Source organism: Heterocephalus glaber, unplaced genomic scaffold (genome assembly GCF_053883595.1).
Source record: "Heterocephalus glaber isolate CG9 unplaced genomic scaffold, H.glaber_assembly_v1.0 deba00001610, whole genome shotgun sequence".
NCBI classification, from domain to species: Eukaryota; Metazoa; Chordata; class Mammalia; order Rodentia; family Bathyergidae; genus Heterocephalus; species Heterocephalus glaber.
The window spans coordinates 39951004-39967810 of NW_028258381.1; the positions used below are offsets into that span (position 1 = coordinate 39951004).

General features: G+C 45.5%; 1 protein-coding gene across 2 annotated transcripts in view; it reads left to right on the forward strand.

Annotated features, from left to right (window-relative positions):
• Positions 1-16475, forward strand: part of Arpc1a (actin related protein 2/3 complex subunit 1A) — a 29065-nt gene extending 12590 nt beyond the window's left edge. The window contains exons 4-11 of one of the 2 annotated variants that reach the window (XM_087195926.1): positions 1589-1811; positions 4536-4643; positions 7144-7356; positions 10659-10734; positions 10940-11133; positions 13394-13484; positions 14457-14548; positions 16116-16475. In XM_087195926.1, the coding sequence (XP_087052052.1) occupies positions 1589-1811; positions 4536-4643; positions 7144-7356; positions 10659-10734; positions 10940-11133; positions 13394-13484; positions 14457-14548; positions 16116-16122 (1004 nt within the window). In that variant the 3' untranslated portion in view covers positions 16123-16475. The remainder of the gene's footprint in view (positions 1-1588; positions 1812-4535; positions 4644-7143; positions 7357-10658; positions 10735-10939; positions 11134-13393; positions 13485-14456; positions 14549-16115) is intronic. The other variant, XM_004840496.4, reaches the window with a different exon arrangement.
• The last annotated feature ends 332 nt before the right edge of the window (positions 16476-16807 follow it).

A 16807-nucleotide genomic window follows, 5' to 3' on the forward strand; every position in this document is an offset into this window, starting at 1 on the left:
CCTTTATTGGCAAACATTATAATGAAATTTTTTTAAATTACCTTTTTTTTTGGTACCAGGGATCAAACTCGGGTCCTTGCGCTTGCACAGCAGGCAGCGAAACCACTGAGCTAAATCCCCGGCCCAAAAATTACCTTTTTGATGATGGTAAAATTTCAGTGTTGTAGAAAGTTTTAAAAATCAGATGTATTATCCCATAAAAATTAATCAGTTTTAAAATATTTGAGGGCCGGGGATTTAGCTCAGTGGTTTCGCCGCCTGCCTCGCAAGCGCAAGGACCCAAGTTCGATCCCTGGTACCAAAAACAAAACAAAACAAAATATTTGAAAAACCCTAATGTGAAGAACAGAAGTAAAGTGTTGTGAATTAGGCCAGGCTTGATACCTGTTTTGTTGTTATTAGAAACAGGTTAGAGACATGGTTATGTCTCACTGTATAGCACAGGCAGGCCTCAAACTCAAAATCTTCCTGTCTCCTGTCTCAGCCTCCTGAGTTCTAGGATTACAGGTTTGTGTCACTACACCCAGCTTTGGTATCTTTTCTTTTTTTTTTTTTACATTACCAGGGATCAAACTCAGGACCTTGCATTTGCCAGGCAGGCGAGGTGCCACTGAGCTAAATCCCCGGCCCTTTTTTGGTTTTTTTGAGACAGAGTCTTGCTATGTAGTTCATATTGGCTGAACTCAAAGTGATCCTCCTGCCTCTGCCTCCCAAGTGGTAGGATTATAGGTGTACATCACCACGCCCAGCCTGCTTTGGTATGTTTTAAATGACTGAATTTCACATAACACAGTGAGTAAAAGTGAGAAAAAATTGATTAAAAATGAAAAAGAACATTTCTGTTTAAATACAATATCACAAAACTATATTCTTAAATCTATAAATTTTGGCAGTCATGGTAAGATCAGTCTTCTGAAATAATATTTGCTATTTTTTTAAATGGAGAAAATATTTGTCATGATATTCATAAAATTTTGGAACAGAAATGTGAGGCGTGGTGGCACAAGCCTTTAATCCCAGCACTCAGGAAGCTGAGGCAGAAGGGTCACTGCAAGTTCGAGGCCATCCCAGGCTCTATAGTGAGTTGCAGTCCCGCCTGAACTGTATGGAAAGATCCTGTATCAAAGAAAAGAAATGTGTATGGACATAAAGAATAGGGGCCAGGGTTTGACTTTGAACATGTCTCTTTGTGGGGTTTGTCTCATAATGATGAGACAGGTGGGTATTGCTTTTATGGTTAAAAATAAAATCTAATAAAGAGGACTGTAAAAGTATCCTGTAAGAATGGATTTAAAATCAAAATGTTGCCAGGCATTGGTGGTACATGCCACTCTAGGTTCAATCCCCAGTACCACCAAAAAAACCCTAACCACTTCTGCTTTACCTTGCCTCATGGGGCATCCTGAGACCTGAAGACTTTGCAGAGAAACATCCTTGCTCTTTTGTGAAGAGGTGGTCAGGGCCATAGATGGGGAAGGATGGGGCTTGGAAGAAGTCTGCCTCCGGTCCTGCACGGCTGGCACTCACCTGCAGTGTGCAGTCAGTTATCCTTGACCAGACAGAGCTGTGACCCACATCACACTTGCAGGTATCGACTGGGCTCCCAAGAGCGACCGCATTGTCACTTGTGGAGCTGACCGAAACGCCTACGTCTGGAGTCAGAAAGATGGCATCTGGAAGCCGACCTTGGTGATCCTGAGGATTAACCGTGCAGCCACTTTTGTGAAGTGGTCCCCTCTAGAGAACAAATTTGCTGTGGGAAGTGGAGCACGACTCATTTCCGTTTGTTACTTCGAGTCTGAAAATGACTGGTGAGCAACTTCTTCTGAGAAATTCTTCTGTTTCTCTATGTAGAATTTCCATTTGGACTGCTGTGTTCTTGGTGACTCTTGAGGCACAGTGGGAAGACTGAACTACAACTCCAGGTTTTCCTCATCTGGAGGTTTTGGGTTTTCTTCCCTGGAGTTCTCCTTTCTCCTGAGCGTCTCTTCACATACATAGCTTCAGCCAGATCTCACATCTCTGTCTTACTAATGTAGACCTGTTGTTTCCAAGTTCTCTAACTTGCCAAACAAACAAACAATGTAGATTGTTCTCTTCTCACTCGACACTACCCAGATTGTTCTTTCTGTATTCTGATACGTAAATCATAAACTCAAAAGAGCCTCAGTGCTCTGAGAAATTTTTTCTCCCCTCATCCTATGTATTCACTTAAAACATCTAGGATTTTTGCACATAGCACGGTTCTCCTTCTCTTCAGCTTACTTGCTGACCAACGCTGTGTCTTCAGATAATTTTTTTTTGGTTTTTTTTTGTCTTTTTTGTTTTTAGATAATATTTTACTTATTTAAACTTTTGAAGTAAAAGTTCACCAGAATCTTAGAAGTATAATCAGGCTGTTGTTCTTTTTATTTGTTTGTTAATAAGTCACTTGTAGCTGAGCTAATCAAAGCAGAGAGGTTACTTTTATGGATAAACTACTCCTTCCTACTTATTTTGATGAGAAAATAGCCCTATTCTACATGGCACACATTCAGAATGGGTGATAAATATCCTTCACTGTGGAACTGTCATTTGGTAAGAAACTGGCAATGTGTTGTTTCTATTAAAAATGGCATAGTACACATTTCTCTTAGTAGGGGTACTGTTTACTGAAACTGCAAGCAAAGACGATCATGTTACATTTGTCATTTAGTAAAACCTCAAAAACTTTTTATTTGAAAAGAAAGTCTGAATTTACAAGGCTAATGGTATAGTTCAGTAGTAGAATGCTTGTTTAGCATGCACAAGGCCCTAGGTTCATCCCTAACACTGCCCAAAAAAAGAAAAAGAAAAAGAAAGTCTGAATTTGCCACAAGACTGAATTGTGATGTGTATTTTTCTTTCAAGTAAATATGAAAAATAAGACTTAACAAAATGTTGCAAACCAGAAATCATTTGGAAGGTTCATGGTACTGAGTAGATAAAAAATTTGAACTTCAGAGCCGGGCGTGGTGGCACAAGCCTGTAATCCCAGCATTCAGGAAGCTGAGGCAGGAGGATTGCAGTGAGGTAGAGGCCAGCCTGGGCTACACAGTGAGTTTGAGGCCAGCCTGAACTACATAGTGAGACACTGTCTCAAAAAATAAAAAATTGAACTTCATTAACATTTCTATATGCCTGAACTCTTGTGTCAGGGATTATAATTTGTATAGGAAACGTCCTCCTACCTACGCTTCAACCACAGTAATTGCTTATAGTTTTATTCACTGAGAGAGAGTCTCAAGTATAGGGAAATTGGACTATACTATGGTAGAAGGTACTGTCTTTGAACAAGTTTTTGTTTTGTTTTTTTAGACAAGGACTCCAAATGTAGTCCAGTCTGGCTTGGAACTCAGAATCCTCCTGCCTCAGCCTCCCTAGTGCTGGAATAACAGCCATGGGCCACCATACTCTGCCTGAATAAGTTATACCTTCATGGCATTTTTTTAGCTATGGAACAGTTTTCTGCGACCTTTAAAAACACCACTCCAGGGCGGGGCATTTAGCTCAGTGGTTCTGCCACCTGCCTCAAAAGCACAAGGACCCGAGTTCGATCCCGGGTACCAAAAACAAAACAAAACAAAAATAAACACACTCAGAAGCTGTACTTTAATGATATAATCTACTATTTACTTGTCACTCTTCCTTATTTGAAAAAACAAAAAACTGCATTAAAACAATTCAATTCTTTTCAAGATGAGCTTTTTCAGATAGGTTTCCAAGAAGGATTCTGTAGAAAAGTAATTTAGCATTCAAGGAAAGGCATTTAGCTCAATATTCAAGTCTCTCAATACTTGAATAACCAGGGCCAGGGATTTAGCTCAGTGGGCCACCGCCTGCCTTTCAAGCGCAAAGTCCTGAGTTCTATCCCTGGTACGGAAAAAAAAAAAAAAAAAAGCACTCAAATAACCAGACGTGATTGGTTTTTAAACAGCAGTTTTGGGGCAAAAATAATGACTGATCATAGACACAATCTTTTTTTTTTTTTTTTTTGCAGTATCAGGAATCAAACTCAGGACCTTATGCTTGCCAGGCAGGTGCAGGGCCACTGAAATACATCCCTGGCCCCAAATAATCTTTTTTGAAGTCAGTAGCAAATTAGAGCCTAATCTCCAAGAAAAGGTTCTTCTAATTTCTTGGTTTGATTTTTCTGTGGAAAAAAAGAATAAAAAGGATTTGTAGCTTCATGGAGACTTGTAAAGAAAAGTAAGTTCATCACCCAAAATGGAATAACAGAATAACAAATCACTGAATATTTGTAATAAAAATCCAAGTAATTTCAGAGTTCAGTTTTTATCCCAAAGGTTAGCCTCACCTATGACCTGAAATCTCATGGGACAGAACAAGTTAATCAGGTTCTTCTCTATGACCTTCAGAAGTGCGCCTTCTGTGTGGCAGGAGACTTGGTGGCCACTGAATTGTGCAAATGTTAACACCTGGCACACATTTGTAGATCATTTGCAGATTGTCACTTGATGTGCAGATAAACTAAAATGATTTCCTTCCTCTTGTAGGTGGGTAAGCAAGCACATTAAAAAGCCGATTCGCTCCACGGTCCTCAGTTTGGATTGGCATCCCAACAATGTTTTGTTGGCAGCGGGATCATGTGACTTCAAATGCAGGTGAGAACAAATGAGAATTCCTGGACTTGAGCTGTTCGTTCTTTGTCCTGTTAGTAGCTTTCCTGTTGCTGAGACATAATACCTGACACCTATAACTTAAAGGAGAGTTATAATTTGGCTCACAGTTCAGGGACTCAGTCCATTGTTGACTGGCTTCAAGGGAGAAGGAAGCTGCTCACCTTATGGCAGCCACGAAGCAGAGAGAGAAAGGAAGAGCCAGGGAGAGAGATACTCGCTCCAAAGGCACACCCCCAGTGATACACCTTTTCCAACCAGGCCCCACCTCCTAACATCACATTTAGCTATGAACTCACCAGTGGATCAATCCACTGATGAATAGAGTGTTCCCGTGATCCACTCACCTTCCAGAAGTCCCACTTGTAAACACATGAGAGTTTCAGGGAACATTCTAAATCTAAACCACAACAATCCTTCAACAAATATTTTTAAGGGTTAGCGATTGAAGGAGTTAAGTGCATCAGACGTGAGGTAGGGGGAGATGCAGAGCAGAGCCAAGGAAGTCTTTAGGCAGAATACCTGTGTTGTCAAGTTAGTGTGTGCTGCTGTCTCTGTGTCAGTCTTCTCTCAGCTTGTCTTTCTAGACTACAGCATTACTCTTCATTTCGTATTCCAGGCAACAGACTCTACGAATTCCAGAGTAAAATTAAGTTTAACCAAACAGAGCTAAACAGTGCACTGCTGAGCTATTATTGTGCTGTCCTTTTCCATTGAAGCTTTTTATTTGTTATTAGCACAAGGATAAAAGAACATAACCACTTTGCTAAGAGCTTTAAAGATCATACCATGTAATTGCTTTTTTAAAGTGTTCCTTACCAAGAAGCTTTTCCCCCTTAGCTAAAAGAAAAGCAAGTAATTATTGCTTCATACTGAGTCTCTGGAGGGTGGGAGTTGGGACGCACCTTTTTTCAGTAGCTGTGTGGAAATTTTCTGGGAAATCTGCCTAATAATTTAGATTCAGGAGTACCTAAGATTTTAAAAACAAGAAGAGGGAAAAATGTGTGTTTAGCTGCAAGAATGGGATGATGGTAGTATCAAGGCACTTTTTATTCTCAATTTTTGTTGTTTGCAGTCTGTTACCCAGAGTCATCCTGGCCCTCTTGGAAAATAGTAGTTGGCACTAAACTGTACCACCTCATTCTTTTTTTTTTTTTGGTACCAGGGATCGAACTCGGGTCCTTGCACTTGTGCAGCAGGCAGCGAAACCACTGAGCTAAATCCCCAGCCCTACCACCTCATTCTTGGGATGCATCTGAAAATCTGGTTGTAAAAATAGGTTGCAGTTCTCTTGTTAATAATGTCCACCAAAAAAGGAAAGGAAAGGAAGGAAATATTAATTTCTACAAATAGATGTTTCTTCCACCTGCAGGTCTGTGGTATGGGTATGTTCCATTCACATTGTCAAATTGGAGGCTGAGATCTGCCAGTTCTGTCTTAGTCTCTCTGGCAGTTGCTGTTGCAATGCGGATTTTAAAGTGTTTTACATAAAGATAACTCATTAGCCTCCAGCCCTCTGATACCCTGCCTCTTCTAGGGCTCCTGCTGCCATTGTCATTTGGGGGTGGTGTAGGAGGCTTCCTCAGTTCTTTCAGGGAGTCTTTAGGTTCAGAAATTCCTTCGAGAGGAAATGTACAAATTAGAAATATCCGCCAGGGATTTAGCTCAGTGGTTCTGCTGTCTGCTGCACAAGTGCAAGGACCCGAGTTCGATCCCCAGTACCAAATTAGAAATAGCATTTGAATGGAAAAAGATAGATGTCCCTCTTGGTTCCTTCCCCTTTCTAATTATATGCCAAAACATCTCACGCACAACTGCCTGAAATTAGATAAAGAGTGGGTTAGAAAAAGACTAAGAGACTTGGCTATGAAAGACCCATCTTCATCTCAGACCCTTCTGCACAAAGACTGGGTAGTGGGCCTGAGATTTGGGGGAAGCTGGCCGGTCACCTAGGCAGTGCTGTGGGGCCTTTTCCTGCACAGCTCCCCCAGCCCCCTTTGCAGTGTCTCTGTCTATAAATGGGTTAGTATCATTGGCTTGTTGGAGGCTGGCAAGCAGTTTCATCTCCTGCTATTGACTGCATAGCTTCCTGCAGTATTGCATTGAGAGCCTTGGTGAAATAGGAAGGAAAGCTATGGTCATTTCAGTGCAAGGTCTGATTTGGGCAAGGGATGGGTGGAGCAGCAGGGTCTCCCCAGAATCTAGTCCATGAGGGAAGGGCTCTGTATTGTCACCTCTGAACATGGCCCTAGGGCCTGCCACCTGGGGCTCCCTGGGAGTCTGCTGGGTGCCAGACTTGACTTGGCCTGTGGCCAGCCCTTTGAACCACTCTGTGTCTTGAGAGGCTTGTGTATCTGAACCTGTCCATCATGTTTTGTTCCTTTTTCCAGCCAGCCTCTTTGTGTTCTGGGTTACCTTATGGTAGGTGCATGTGGTCTTTATTTTCATTTGCTTTTTCCCTCTCTCCCTGCCCTTTAAACTCCAGAGTGTTTTCTGCCTACATTAAAGAAGTGGATGAAAAGCCAGCCAGTACACCCTGGGGCAGCAAGATGCCTTTTGGCCAGCTGATGTCAGAGTTCGGTGGCAGTGGGACTGGTGGCTGGGTCCATGGCGTCAGCTTCTCTGCCAGTGGGAGCCGCTTGGCCTGGGTCAGCCACGACAGTACCGTGTCTGTTGCTGATGCCTCAAAAAGTGTGCAGTGAGTATTTGTCTTTTGTGTGGGAAATGGGGCCTGGGGTTGGAGTCTCACCATCCAGGCTGAGGTGAAGCTACCTTTCCCTGGGTATAAATATAGGATGCAAGCCTAAAAAGCTCAGAACCACAAGTATCACTTCAAGTTACAGACCATATTTAAATGATCCATTTGGAATAATTTTTTCTTTGTTCTTTTTCTGTGGTGCTAAGAATTTAACCCACGATCTTATGTGTGCTAGGAAAACGTTCTTAACCACTGAGCTACATCTTCAGTCTTTTTTATTTTTGAGACAAGGTCTCACTAAGTTGTCCAGGCTGGCCTTGAAATTGCTATCCTCCTGCTTCGGCCTCCTGAATACTTGGGACTACAGGCATATGCCACTATACTGAGCTCTGTTTGGGACATTGTAAGAGTTAGGTCTTCTTCTAGAAATATTTCTTAATGGAAGTAGTGGTAGTGATCCCTTTGAAGAACCTCCTGATTTGCTACTGTAATGGGTCCCTTCTAAATGGCCAATTCGGTCTGTTTTGAATTCCTCACATCATACCAGTGTCTCCCACGAGCCTTAAGTTAAGAAGGAAATACATTCTTCCTGTGTGTAGTGAGTGAGTAATGCCCCTTCATGCCACTTCTGATATCTGCTGGAAGAACTAGAATTGTGATGACTCATTTGTGAGTGGGGTGCTTAACCTTAAAGCACCTTGGCAGATATCAGAATTCATATTTAGTCATCAAGTGTTTGCAGTAGAGAGATTAGAATCCCTTTCCTCTTATTAGTCTTTGGTCTTCCTGGTGCATCCTTCTCCCTTTATAGCTCAGGGTAGCTCACTGTCAGCAGTCACAAGACTCAAAGCCCTGTGATGGAGACTCAGTCCTGCTGAGTGACCCTGCCCTCTCTGCTGCACAGTGGCAGTGAAGTGTGACATTTCAGAGATCAGAAAATATGGTGGGTTTAAATTTTTAGAAAAACTTATTATAATGAAGGCACATTGCTATGAATCCCCTTCAGAATCCTCCCCCTCACTTAGAACATACTTATCCCATCAATCCTGCCACTTTTTTGAAGCAGCTCTGGAAGTCCTCTTTTGTGTTCCTTGTCACATATCGCTTCTCTATGGCAGTTTCTTCAAATAAAAACATGGCCACCTTATTCACGAAATCTGGCACCATGTGAGTGCTGGCTCTTCCACAAAATCAAAATGACCATGAAAGGTAAACATTTTGAATCCATTCACAACATCAAGGCAGCCACAGCAGTGCAACTAATGACAGCACAAAGGAGGAAATGAGGACTTAAAGAACGGCTTCAGAAGGTGGCAGGAGCAATGGGATGAGTGTTTGAGGAAGGGATTAATGGCAGTGTCATTCTGTAATAAAAGCTTAAAGCATTTGCTATACTTTTTGATCACATCCTTTTTTTCCCTAACTGGATTTAATATGGGGTTTTAAAAAATTAATTTTATGTTTTTATTTATTTTTTTATGGGTTTTTTTGAGACAGTGATCCTCCTGCCTCAGCTTCCTGAGTGCTGGGATTACAAGCATATACCGCCACACCCACCCAGTTCTATGATTTTTAAAGATACACCTCCGCACTATTATAAGTGTATTCTTCCAGATTCTTTCTTTCTTTCTTTTTTTTCCACTATTGTGGATTGAAACCAGGGCTTCATGTGTGCTAGTTAAGCGTTTATCACTGAGCCGTCTTTCACTTTGAAACAAGGCCTTACTAAATTGCTCAGGCTAACCTCAGAGTGACAGTTTCCTGCCTCAGCCTCCAGAGTGCCTAGGGTGCTGGGCTCACCCCACCAGACACAGGTCCCACAAGGTTTCTGCCATGTATAGCCGTGTATTTATCATTTTGTTTGTAACACAGTGGAATTAGGTTCTGCATTTTGTGCAGGGATTTGTCTTTTGACGTTCAGTAATATTTAGATCCCAGTGTTGATTATATACGTTCTATTGTAACGTCGTAATAAGCTTTTGCAAATGTTTATTAAAATCCCTACCTAAGCCAGGTGTGGTGGGCATGCCTGTAATCCCAGCGCTCAGGAAGCTGAGGCAGGAGGATTGTCATGAGTTCGAGGCCAGGCTGAACTACATAGCAAGACCCTGTCTCACAAAATAAAAATAAATAAATAAATAAAAACAAGTCCCTATCTACCCTCGTACTGACTTACTTGCCTTTTCCAGACCTGTCACATTATATGCTCCACCCTTCCTCTTCTCTAACATTAATATTTCCTGTAGTAAAAGTCAAAGACTATCACAGTAAAGGCTTGAGACAATGTGTTAGTTCTTTAACACATTCATGACAGGGCCATAATTTGTATGTCTGACTGCCAGAAGGCTGCCGTACCACCGATAGTTCAAGCTGGCCGGAAGGTATTAATCCAGTACCAGCTTGATTTAAGGAGTCTCCTGAGGCATGCGCGGTCAGCTTGCAGAATGTATTACCTTCTGCATGAAATTAGTTGCTCCTAATTCATCACCCGGTGGGTTGTCTGCTGTGTCTGTAGCCTGTTTATCAGTATAGAAGCAGACACTCTCTCTCTCTGTCTCTCTGTCTGTCTGTCTCTCTCTCTCTGTCTCTTTCACACACACACACACACACACACACACACACACACACACACACACACACACACACACACAGCACCCAGCACCCATTTTGAGGAGGTAGCTTTGCCTCCTATCCCAGGGCCTGACTCGATAAACGTGTGTGTGGTACCAGCCTTCCAGCAGCCCTGGTGAACATAGGCACTCACTCCTTTAGAGTGAGCACAGTGACAGTGTGCACTCTGGCAGGGAGGAGGGAAGACAGGCTGCATTAGGGTGAAGTGGTTCAGGAAAACCTGATGGAGGAGATCTGATGAGAGCAGAGCCTCATTACCTGGAGTGGACTTGGATAAGCAAAAGGCTCAGAGCCAGCTCCATGGGTAGGACGTGGGGCAAGAGCAGAGACAAAAACTCAGGCCTCCCTGGAGACCAGGCCTCAGAAGGGGACAAAGCATAGGAGAGGGGGCTGGGGGCCTCAGTGTCTTATTCTGCGTAGTGTGGGAGATCAAACCCAAGTCCTTGCACACCGAGCAAGGGCTCAACTGCTGAAGCTGCACCCCCGCCCAAAGGCGGCTCATTTCTGAAGGTCATGTTGAGGTCGCCTCATACTTGAGATTCCTGCGAGGAGAGGTCAGGGGCTCCTTCTGAGCCGAAGCCCTGTGAGAACGGGTCCGTTGTTGTCTTCTGAGCCTATAAAGGAGTTCAGGGTATGGTTCTGCTCAGTGTGACAAGTGTTCTTGTGTTTAGGGTCTCCACTCTGAAAACCGAGTTCCTGCCCCTCCTGAGTGTGTCGTTTGTCTCCGAGAGCAGTGTTGTGGCTGCTGTAAGTATTTCTCTCCATTCTTCCATGTGGCTCTGTGTCCCCAGCCCAGGATAATGCATGCTCTGTGGCCAGGACAGAGGAGAGCAGACTTGGAGCAAAAACAGCTAGCTTGGGGAGCAAGGGTCCCTGTGGCAGTGAACACTGTGCTGACTGGATGGGTGGGTGGGTGCTAGGCCCTCCCGCACTCACTGCCATCTCGTTTCAGGGCCATGACTGTTGTCCGATGCTCTTTAACTATGATGACCATGGCTGCTTGACCTTTGTCTCCAAGCTCGACATTCCAAAACAGAGCATCCAGCGCAACATGTCTGCCATGGAACGCTTCCGCAACATGGACAAGAGGGCCACAACTGAGGACCGCAACACAGCCTTGGAGACACTGCACCAGAATAGCATCACGTAGGTGCCGCCAGCCACCCCGGCGCCCTGGACTCCCTGTTGTCAGGGCCATCTGTAGAGAAGTCGTTAGGCAGCCAGGAGGGCACCCTGCTCTCACTGAGGCCCTGTGCACCACAGCTGCAGGCAGCCCTTCAGGCACAAGGACAGCAGTAAGGCTCTGTCTCCTGACTGCCCGGCTCTTCTTAGCTCGTGACGGAGCTGCCACCACCTAGTCCTTCTGTCCCTTGGGGTGTGGATGGCACAGGGCGTTCCCCAGCAGGAGTGTGGATCCTGTAGACGGCAGTGGGGACCTGCTGGGAAGCCTCTTCCTGAACTCACTTTCCCAACAGCTCTGTTGGGAACAGGAGACTTTCTTGATGCCGCGTTCCTCTGCCAGCGAGGACGGGGCGGGGGGGGGGGGTGCGGGGATGTGTTCCAATCATAGACACGAGAAATGTGCGTAAGCAGGATCCTTGATGTAATCACAGAAACAGAATTTCTTAGCATCGTGGCAGCTGAGAGGTCCCCTGACTGACTTTTCATCACGAATATGTGATTATAAAGACAGCCGGAGCCAGGCATGGTGGCGTATGCCTCTAACGCCAGCACTCTGGGCAGGAAGACCGAGGCAAGGAAATCACACGTTTGAGCCCAGCCTGGGCAACTTAGCAAGACCCCGTCTCAAGACCAAATAAATAAATAAATAAAGACAGTAGAACTATGTTTTGTCCAGAAAGTTTGATTTTTTTAATCAGGAGGAGAAATGTTCTGTATTCTTTTTTTTTGGTACCGGGGATCAAACTTGGGACCTTGCGCTTTTGAGGCAGGCGCTGGAACCACTTAGCTAAATCCCCGGCCCCATCTGTATTCTTGATATTGTAAATTATCGTGTTCCAAATGGGGTACCATAATATTTTCTCTTTTTGACTAGACCTTTTACATCAAGACATTTTTCTCGTGTTGATGGTGGGAGGACTAATGAAAACCCCTAGACTCCAGGAGAATTTTTTGTTTTTGTTTTTCAAGACAAAGTCTTAATTTGTAGTTCAGGCTAGCCTTGAATTCACTGTGTAGCCCAAACTGGCCTCAAACTTGTGGTGATCCTCCTGCCTCCACCTCCTGAGTCCTTGGATTACAGGTGTGTGCCACCGTGCCCGGCTAGGAGAATCAGTATTAAATGCAGGGTGTGCTTTTCTTCAAATTCAGTGGAAGAGCCCGCAGTACTTAAATGGGCTGAAAATGTCTCTTTTCTATCGAAAAGCAAGAACTGGAAGAGGAACTTAACTTTTTCCCATCCTCTTCCAGACTCCTTGTGAATTTCTCTCAGGTTTCCCTACAGACTGTGTGTGTCCAGTGGAAGCGGCTCTCACTGCCTCTCTTAAAACTTTTAGGTGAAGAATAAAAAGACAAGCCTTACAGATTGGATCTTCTACTTTTATTTGCAGAAATCAAGGTTTTCTCTAGAGCAGTGTCTACAGACTTTTCCTTTATGGGACCAGCCAGTAAATGCTTTAAAGCCCTCAGGGGCCAGATGGTCTCTGTCACAGCCACTCCAATCTGCCACCCGCACGCACACAGCCCCGGACAGTACGTGAGCTGGCTGTATTCTAGCAAAACTTCACCGCCCTGAAATTTGAGTTTCACATCATTTTTACATCATGAGAGAATAGCCTTCCCTAAAGGGATAAATTCTAGGTACTTGAGAGGAGAAAAAAAAGATAATATTGTCTGAACAAGGGAGTTGATTTTCTTAAATGTTGTCTTGGTAATTAGGCTGAGACAGGCTGTTTCCTTCATCTGTCCTCGCCTTGCCTGGCTGGGTGTGTGTCTGCCTGCTGCTAACACAGGAGATTTGTTTCAGATGGGAGGAGGGTGCCTGGCTTTATGCTCTGAGGGATGGATGATCTGGGAGGTTTTGTTTGGAATCAGTTGGGTTTCAGTCATGTTGTAGTCGATGCCTCTGGTTTAAAAAAACAAAAGCCATTTCCATCTTTGCTGTGGCTCTGCCCACAGCCTGCTTCCAAATATCTGCACACTGGGTAGGCTGAATCATCCCTGCTTCTCCAAATCACTCAAATTCATGCAGGCTAATAACTCTGCCCCCTTTCAGTTGTATCTGACCTGGACATTGGGTAATAAAATGCTTTTGGATGTTTTCTAAAGTCAGATTGCTACAACCCAATATTGATGGACAAGTTAATACTCCAGAGCCCTTACATAATGGTCCATAGGCTTCCACCATATCCATTACAATATAATTCTTGTTTCTGCTTTCTTTCAGTCAAGTGTCTATTTATGAGGTGGACAAGCAAGATTGTCGCAAATTTTGCACTACTGGCATCGATGGAGCCATGACAATTTGGGATTTCAAGGTATTTCTACCTTTCAGAACAAATCTTGCTTTGGTTCAAACTCTCCCCAAGAAGAATCTCACTCTGTTTGTCTGTCATTCCCCACCCCCTCCCCCACCGTGCCTATACACACCAACTACCAGGGATTGAACCTGCAGTCTTGGCACTGAGCTGCATCCCCAGTCCTTTTTTGTTTTATTTTAAGACAGGGTCTCACTAAGTTGCCTAGACTGGGCTTGCACTTGTGATTCTCCTGCCTGAGCCTCCCAGAGTGCAGGGATTACAGTATAGGCCACCCCTGACTATGTGTCTTTCTTGAGACATAGTGTCTGCTCCAGTGCCAGGTTATAGGTCCTCAGAATATAGTTCTCTCCACCAGGAGAGCACATTCTCAGTGGGATGGCACATCTGCCTTAGATGTCACTTATTCGCTGAGGAGCACTTGAGCGGTGTCGTAGGAGCAGGCACTGTGTGGGCTTGAATTTCACCGTGTGGCTATAATGTATGGTGTACACTGATTAATTTAAAGCACTTCAGTCTCTGCTCGGTGCCGGGCCTGGTGCTGGCACCACGGGTATGGAGGTGGAGAGGTGCTTGAGGGGCTCCTTGGGTAGGAGAGAGGTGGGATGTCAGGCTGGGAGGGTTCCAAAAGAGAAGCCCGGGCCTGGTGCCGTGGCACAGGCCTGCAGTCCCAGCACTCTGGGAGGCTGAGGCAGGAAGATCACAAGTTAAAGCCAAGCCTGGGCAAATTAATAACTCTGCAAAACCCTGTCTCAAAATAAAAAAGGACTATGAATGTAGCACATTGCAAAGGCCCTGGGTTCAGTCCCCAGTACTGAAGAAAAGAGAGAAGCCAGGGCCCTCACTCTTAGTAGAGGAAGGTGGGCTGGGGGGTTTCTGTGGGGAGGAGGTTGTCCCCAGCCTCGGGGCAGACGAGAAGGGGTGAGGTGGTAAGTGGAAGCAGAGAGGAGTGTTCCTCGCTGTCGCCCACAGACCAGCCACGGGCTCCCCAAGTACACCCTGTACTCAGGCCCCGCCAGGGGCACAGACCTGGAGAAGAGGACGTGGCATGCCCCGGAGAGGAGGTGGGACCACATCTGCAGACAGCCTGCAGAGAAAAGGCTGCAGGCTCGGGCAGGTGGACGCGAGGCAGGCCTGCACCAGCGGTCTGAGGGCTGGGCAGGGGCTGCTGGGGCCGAGAGTGCGCCCGGTGGTGAGGTGACCGGGAACAGCTAGGCGGGGAGAACTGAGGAGGGTGGAGTGTCAGGGAGGGCTTCGCCCCATCTGGTCGGGTTCAGTGGAGGGTGAGTGAGACGGGACCCCGGAGGGAGGGCAGGGGTGGGAGCAGGACCGCTCCTGCATGTGGCTCTGCATGGGACCCCTGGGCAACCTCCGAGAGGCAGCAGAGCCTCACGCAGCATGGCCAGGACGCCTGCTTCCCTCTGCGTACCTCGGGGCAGTACTTAGTATAGAGAAGCCTGCAAAGTGCCCTTTGGAGAGCCTACTGCCCTGGTCCTTTCTGCCCTCCACACTGCTGTCCTGGCCTTTCTGCTCCGGTGTCACTTTCACCAGTGGGCAGTTCAGGCCCGGCCCTTTACTCTTTGATCCCTCCAGCCTACAACTCCTTTCCTCTGCAGAGGCCCGGTACAGTTTCTCTGTCATTTGTGTACCTGCTGTGTGCAGGCAGCTGGCGTGCTGCAGTGTGGCCCACGAATGGGAGCGCCTCTGCTCTCGGCCAGGGTAGAGGCCAGGCACAGGTGCCTAGGCAGCCTCCCTCGCAGGGCCAGTGATGGGAGAAGTTTGTGCCTTCAGGACACTGCTGGGCATGGTGGTGCACACTTGTAATCCCAGCACTCATGGAGGCTGAGGGAGGAGGACCACCAATTCAGGCCAGCCTGGGCAACTTAGTGACTTAGTGAGACTACATCTCAAAATAAACACAGGGCTGAGGGACTGGGGATGTTGCTCGGTGCAAAGGCATATATATCTTCATTGGAAGGCATATATATCTTGCTAGAATTTTTAAAATCTTTTAAGTGTTTGTACTTAAGCTTATAGTAAATGAGGGAAAATTTGTCACTTTTCAAAAATATGTGTATAAAAAAACCTACCGTGTAACAAAAAAGGCTCTGCAAAGTTTTCTTGCTAAGTTCCTGAGAATTTTGAGACCAGTTACTTTTAGTAATTGGCTCCAAGAGTGCATATTTTTGGCAGGACTGTCAGGAATTCAGGTGGTGCATGCCTGTAACCCTACCACTCAGGACTCTGAGGCAAGAGGATTGCCACAAGTTCGAGGCCAGCCTGGGCTACGTACTACATAGGGAGACCTTGTCTCAAAAAACCATGGAAGTAGGGCCAGAGATTTAGCTCAGTGGTTTCGCCGCCTGCTGCACAAGGACCAGAGTTCAATCCCCGGTACCAAACAAACAGAAACAAAAACCCATGGAAGTGAGGCTTGGGCCGAGAGTCTGTGGACATGGTGACAGGATCAGGCGTCTGGGCCCAGAAGGGTCTCAGGTGTGGGTGGGGGTCGAGGCTAAGGATGCCCAGCACCCCCGCCCCCGGCTGGAGGGGCTGAGAAATGGGGTACTGCGGCAGGGAAACGCTGGGTGCACAGCCTCCAGGCGTGACTGGTTTCCCTGCTTTTCCAAGACCTTAGAGTCTTCCATCCAGGGCCTCCAAATGATGTGAAGCTGAGCGACCCCGCCACCCAGCATGAGAACAGCGGCTGAGCGCGGCCCTGCCACTCGCATGACGGTGAGGAAAGCCAGCCCAGGAAACACTGTAGCAGCCGCGCAAATACTGTCTGCTTTTGTCTGAATATAATCGGTGAAAGTGTTGGTTTTTTTAAAAGCAGCAGTGGTTTGGTTTTGTTTTTGCGATTTCATTCCATTCTTGACCAAAGCTTCTCTTTAAGTAGTTTATTATGGAATTGTCACACTAACTTAAAAGAAAGGGTGAAGGAGGTATGTAAATTGTCTGCTAAAAAATTGAATAAAAATCCTGAATGTTTCTGGTTGTGTTTCCTTATACTATTTCCATCTTTAGTGGAAAAATATGAGTAAAGCCTTTTTTAGATAAAAGTTTAGTTAGGTCAGCCTTTAATTGAAAAGAAGCATTTATTATGGAAGAGAATCATTTATTGAACACATTGGGTTAATATTATGAAGTATGATCAGAATACACAGTGAATTTATCAATAAAGAAATGCAGGGCCAAGGATTTAGCTCAGTGGCGCTGCACCTGCCTGGCAAGCACAAGGTCCTGAGTTCAATTCTCAGTACCAGAAAAAGGAAGTGCATTACAGTAAAGCCAGGCATGGTTGGTGCATGCCTGTAATCCCA